Source organism: Mytilus californianus, unplaced genomic scaffold, assembly GCF_021869535.1.
Source record: "Mytilus californianus isolate M0D057914Y unplaced genomic scaffold, xbMytCali1.0.p SCAF_23, whole genome shotgun sequence".
NCBI classification, from domain to species: Eukaryota; Metazoa; Mollusca; class Bivalvia; order Mytilida; family Mytilidae; genus Mytilus; species Mytilus californianus.
In genome coordinates, this window is record NW_026262672.1 from 4,882,731 (window position 1) to 4,889,047 (window position 6,317).

General features: G+C 35.1%; 1 protein-coding gene across 1 annotated transcript; it reads right to left on the reverse strand.

Annotated features, from left to right (window-relative positions):
• Window positions 1-2,965: 2,965 nt before the first annotated feature.
• On the reverse strand, window positions 2,966-5,994 carry LOC127732272 (uncharacterized). Its single transcript, XM_052241348.1, has 2 exons — window positions 5,700-5,994; window positions 2,966-3,006 (listed from the first exon to the last, which is right to left on the reverse strand). Exons 1-2 carry the CDS (start codon window positions 5,992-5,994, stop codon window positions 2,966-2,968), a joined length of 336 nt encoding a protein of 111 aa, XP_052097308.1.
• Between the last annotated feature and the right edge of the window lie 323 nt (window positions 5,995-6,317).

The window sequence follows — 6,317 nt, forward strand, 5'->3', positions numbered from 1 at the left end:
AATCTTTTCTTAACTTTTGACGGAAAAATAATTATTCGCAACTTTTAAATTTTTCCACAAATTTATGTTATTTGTCAAAGGTTGAGATTTTTTATAATGTTGACCTAAGGAATTAGACTATTTACCCGGTTTGTAATAACATGAGCAACACGACAAATAATGACCGTTTACCGTCGCAAAAACAATAGCAAAAATTCAGATTATTTTATATAACGCTTACATAAATAATTAACAATAATATCTTGATTCGCTCGCAATTTGAGTTTTTAAATTCCATTATATTTTCGCAAAATTACAGGATTTTTTTACCAAATTTGTTTTTTCGCAAAAAAATATTTCAGTGCCATCAATTTATTTCCAAATAAATGTTTTTTGTTTGTTTATTCTTTTAAAAATTGCGTTAAATATTATTTGTCCAACAAGTTAGTGAACATTGTTTATATATGTAAATATTTTTGTGACACCTGTATTTATACATATATTCTTACATATTTCCATCCACACATAAATGTGATCATCCTATACATCAATTCATAAATATATATTTATAGTAATAGATAACTGCATACATGCATGCATCAAATTAAAATTACCTAGTAACGTACATTCATAAATACATAAAGACATACTTGCATGCAAAAATACAATACATTACATTCCTTAACATTTCATTTACATTGCATTACATTACATAACATTTACATGTACACTACGTTGCATTTACTTTTACATTACAGTAACAACTAATTACATTACATAAAATAAAATTTACAATACAACTTCGTTACATTACTTTTTTTTATACATTAACAATACATTAGAGTACATGATATTCTATAACTTTGAAATTTACATCTCATTAATATTGTATTGCATTACATAACATTACATTACATTAACATAACACAACATTACATTTACATAACATTACATTTACATAACATTACATTACCATAACATTACATTACATTTACATTAAATGACATTACATTTACATTAAATGACATTGTGACAGAAAATCACATTACATAACAAAACGTTCCACAACATGACATAACATTAAAATTAACATTAGATTAAATTGCATTGCATTACATGACTTTACATTGCACTGCATTACATGACATTACATTGCATTTACATTAAATAACATTTGATGACATAAATTTACATTACATTACAAAACTTGACATAACATAACATTAACATTTACATTACATTATGTCACGTATGAACAACATGCATGCATATAGATATACAAACATAAACGCTTCCATACAGACAAACGTCAATTCATGAATACATACAAACGTGTATGCGAACTTGCATACTGTATATACATTTAAACGACTGCATCCATACGTACATATAAGAAAATAAAGATAGTTTAATAATAGTAAACAGATAACACACAGATACATTTTATACATACGTCTTTTTATACAAACAAATCTACCTATTGTATTCATTGTTAATTTGTTCTCGTCCTGAATATGCATGAAATATTTGCCACTGGACGTTAAGCAACCAACAATCAATCAATATCATCAATATAATATAAGTCCTGTTAATTTGGTGGGACATTGAACATCATAGGCGGATCCAGGGAGGGGGCCTTACCCCCCTTCCCCCCTTTTTTTGTGTGAAAAATTTGGTTGATTATATAGGGAATCACTGAAGCATGACTGGAGCCCCCCCCCCCCCCCCCCTCCTTAGGTCAGTCAGTGGGCCCCCCCTTATAAAAAGTTCTGGATCCGCCACTGAACATGAGGAAATAGCCTAAGTTCAGTGTCCATATGAATTGATGTCAATGATTGGTTGAGCTTTTGATTTTGCCATAAATTGCTTAATTACGGGACTTCCGAATTAGAATTTTCATCGGAGTTCTAAATTTTGGTTATTTTACCATTTTTTATACAAACTAATACCTGAAATTAATCCAAGCAAGAGAGTGGTGCCTGATTTTGTCCTCATGTGTTGTAGAAGGTTCAGTATCAAACTAGACTGTGCCCAAATACTGTACGATCCTTGACTGATGATATAGTGGAAGGGGTTGAAACCATCTGAACAGTAGGAAAGAGCTATGGCATTCTTCTCCCTCTGCTTGCTGAATGTATCCCAACTTGACGACTCGTGTAGGTCTGCTACAAAGCGTGACTTTTCTGGAATGCATTCCATCAGAGCTGTTAGTCTGGCCATGGATTTCACCTCCCTAAGCTGCTGAAGTCTTGGACCAACTGGTATTGTGTAATATCTAACAAACAAACAGAATTAAAATAACATTTTGCACATATAACTTGTGTCGTGTCATTTTTTCCACATTTGAACAATGTATCTACTTTAATTTTTATACAACTTTAAACATTTAATTTAATACCACTTGTCATGTGGCCGTTAATGATGAGCAATTCTTTAAAGAAAATATAATGATATTTTATTTTCGAACCTGGTTTTATCATTAAGGAAATCAGAAAAGAAATTTACTATTAGTGTTCAAACTGAAAGTTGCTAAAAATTCTTCAAATAGAACAATACAATCATTCCAAATTCCCAGGAAAATAAACGCTGAAACACGTATAAATAACAAACATTCTTTCTCAGATCCCGAAAAAATAAGGTCCAATTTGCAACGTCCATTAAATGGTCTCTGCTTTCCCCATGCAATTATTTTAAAACATAATGGTTTTCTACAGCAAATTAAAGGTAAAATAAATTGAAGGTACCCAACAAAAAATTAGCAGAAATATTTACGACTTGCTTTGTTCCCACTGATCTATCTCGGTTACAAATTTCACGTTTGGCGGTCTGTGAATCTATCGTGATGAAAAAATGTAAGCACCTTTATTGCAGCATTAACCATATAATTCTCTCTCTCTCTCTCTGATATTTATATACCTACATTTCAGTGATGGTCTTTAGTATGATGTTCTCTTTAGGTGCTACTTCCTGAAACAGCATTAGCAGTTCATTCACATCTTCCACACTGATGGAATACTTGCACTTCAACTGTAATTTAAAAGACACTAATGAGCCAAATTCATTATAAATTTTTATCTGAAATGTGTTTTTTTTTTAAACATATTCAAGTTGTGAAGCTACTTAATACATGAAATCAACATCTTAAATTTGAAAGTATGTGTGATTATGATCAAAGATCCTAAAGATAAGTGCATGTACATGTACCTGTGTGATTCTTGTTGCTAAAAACACAGTTGTTGCTGATGAGTGCTGTTAGGTTATATCATTTAAGTTGTCATACACATTTACATGACTCTTAAATGCAATTAGTAAAAAAAAATAACCTAATATATATGTCAGAATTAGAAATCAGAGAAACGGGTCACAGAACATATATACATAATGAGTATCTCCCAAAATATAAGTTAATCAATGCATTAATTCACCACATAAATAAATAAATGTCTGCCAGGTGTTGATTCAGAATTTTGAAAAAAAGGTGTCTCTGGGCAGGCCAACAAATGGAATCAAGCTCTGTATGCTTACTTTCAAAATCACAGCCATGAATGTGATCTGTGTAATGTCTGTGGCATTGTGCAGTGGTCTTCTACGTGAGTCATCTTTGTTATGAACCCCCAAGGGTGACAGGGGAATAGAAGTATGGTCACCATTGGTCTTCCTCCGACCGGCAGTAAAACCCTTGCTAAAATGGGGCGTCCGTTTGGCTGTGCGGGATGTACAAATTTGCAGCCACGTCCGGTCAGAATGGGGACGTTAAATCCGATGCCTCGTGTAAAGAGAGTGCCACGCTCTTTGCACGTTAAGAACCCTTGCAACAAATCTTTGAGGGGTCCGTAGGTGACCTTTTGCATGGCTAAATTTCTGTCCCTATCCAATATTCCCTCATTTCCCGTGGCAGTCTAAATTTCTCCGACCTTAATCCCGGACGCCCCTATTACAGATCCTACCTATTGTATTTATTGTTAATTTGTTCTCGTCCCGAATTTGCATGAAATATTTGCCACTGGACGTTAAGCAACCAACAACCAATCAATCAATCTTTGTTATGAATTAGGTGTCCAAAGGGTGTTATTGGGTGGTCCTAAAAAAGAATACTTCTTTAGAATTTTCATTATAGGATCTCATATTGCATATCAATGCATATAATGGTTACAATTAACCCAGATGATCTATTTTTGGAAAAGCATAGCACTAATCACTAAATCTGTGTACGAACTGGGAATATTATACTGACCGGTTATATAATATTGTTACTGGGGAACCACTGTTAGTAGATCTATATAATAGTCAAGGTATGAAGGAGGTGTGGATGGGGTTTTCAGAATGGAAAATAATAATTAAATGAAATACGAAATAGAGAACAAGTAATGGTCAATAAAAATATAGAATAGAGAATAATTAGGTGCTAATTTAAAATACAAAGAATAATTGCAAAAATTTCAGTCTAAATTTCTCCGACCTTAATCCCGGACGCCCCTATTACAGATCCTACCTATTGTATTTATTGTTAATTTGTTCTCGTCCTGAATTTGCATGAAATATTTGCCACTGGACGTTAAGCAACCAACAATCAATCAATCATAACTTGGACTGTTACCAGTATAAACACATACTATTTCGGTGTAAGATGAATTCTGAAGTAGGCAATAAGTAAAGGTAGGGGAAGTACATAATTTTAGTACAAGTTTAAACTCTTAACAAGTTCAGGGCGTATAAATGTTGAAAATATACCATCCAATATACCCTCATTTCCCGTTGCAGTCTAAATTTCTCCGACCTTAATCCCCGGACGCCTCTATTACAGAACCTACCTATTGTATTTATTGTCAATTTGTTCTCGTCCTAAATATGCATGCAATATTTGCCACTGGACGTCAGGCAAACCAACAATCAATCATCATTTGTTGAATTTGTTCTTTCATACCCATATACGTTAATTTAATCAGATATTGGTCTATAACACTTCTATCTTTGTTGTAACTTAATGCCCTATGTATCTATTCAGTGACAGATTCATGTTCCAATTGCCGGAGATTTGTTAAACCTACATCGTCTTCTTCTTATAGCCCCCAAGGGTGACTGGGGAATAGAAATATGGTCACCATTGGTCTTCCTCTGACCGGCGGTAAAACCCTCGCTGGGGTCGGGCGTCCGTTTGGCTGTGCGGGATGTACAAATTTCCAGCCACGTCCGGTAAGAATGGGTACGTTAAATCCGATGCCTCGTGTAAAGAAAGTGCCACGCTTTTTGCACGTTAAGAACCCTTGCAACAACTCTATGAGGGGTCCGTAGGTGGCCTGTTGCAAGGCTAAATTTCTGTCCTTATCCAATATCTCATTTTCCCGTGGCAGTCCAAATTTCCCCGACCTTCTTCCAGGACGGCCTCTATTACAGGACCTACCTACTGTATTTTTTGTTAACTTGTTCTCGTCCTGAACATGCATGATATATTTGCCACTGGACGTTAAGCAAACAACCAACAACAATCTTATGCTGTAAATTGGTTTAAAAAAGCAGTTTTGATATGACCTAATGATTGATTAACTGAAGTGTCTAACATGTGCCACCACTGATTTGCAATACCATCTAAGTAGAATGGTAAGCACAATATTGCTTCCCATTATTCTTATCTCTGAAGGGTTATAAAAGAAATAAATGTGGTCCACCACTGTGCAGCATCCATGTTTCCATTAAAATGAGTCATATTGACATGTACCTACCTTGGTTATTTGATTGGTGCTGAACTGAAGGTTGAGTTGGTGCAGCAGCCTGAATTTGTGGTGGTATGGTAACAGCTGGTTGTAGTGCCTGAATGTGCTGAGCTGGAGCTTGTTGTTGCTCTGGTATCTGTTGAACTGGTAGCTGTGGAGCTGGTTGGGGCTCAATTATTTGCTGATTAGGTTGTGCTGGAGCTTGGTTCTCATGGGTGGGTGGCAAATGGACCTGTACCATTTCCTCAGGTAAAATCTGTATCAGGGGTGCCTCTCCATTGTTGGCATTCATTGGTTGTGGCATGTTTGCAGATCTCAGCCAATAACTCATAAATTACCGGGATGTTTGGGTCGTCCACCAGTTGACACAACTAACTTTTCTATGTGTTTGTTGGGTGGGTAGAGCATGCAGGGTGATGAGTTATGTGGGGAGCTAACTTTCAGGTGCTGCGTGCTTCTTACAGAGAGCTGACACAATTGTCTTTGGCAGGCCTGAAAATAGTCAAAACCAAGGATTCAATAAAAAAAAGAGTCTTTATTGCTTGATAGCGTATGGCAGGGTCTATAATATATAATACATCAAAACATAATAATAGGCAGCAAACTAACAATATCATGAGTCACACA

Excerpts from the sequence above, each read along its gene's own strand:
- LOC127732272 (XM_052241348.1), bottom strand. The coding sequence starts at position 5,994 with ATGCCACAACCAATGAATGCCAACAATGGAGAGGCACCCCTGATACAG. Across the intron at positions 3,007-5,699 it reads GCACCAATCAAATAACCAAG|TTGAAGTGCAAGTATTCCAT; the intron begins GTAGGTACATGT and ends TTTAAATTACAG.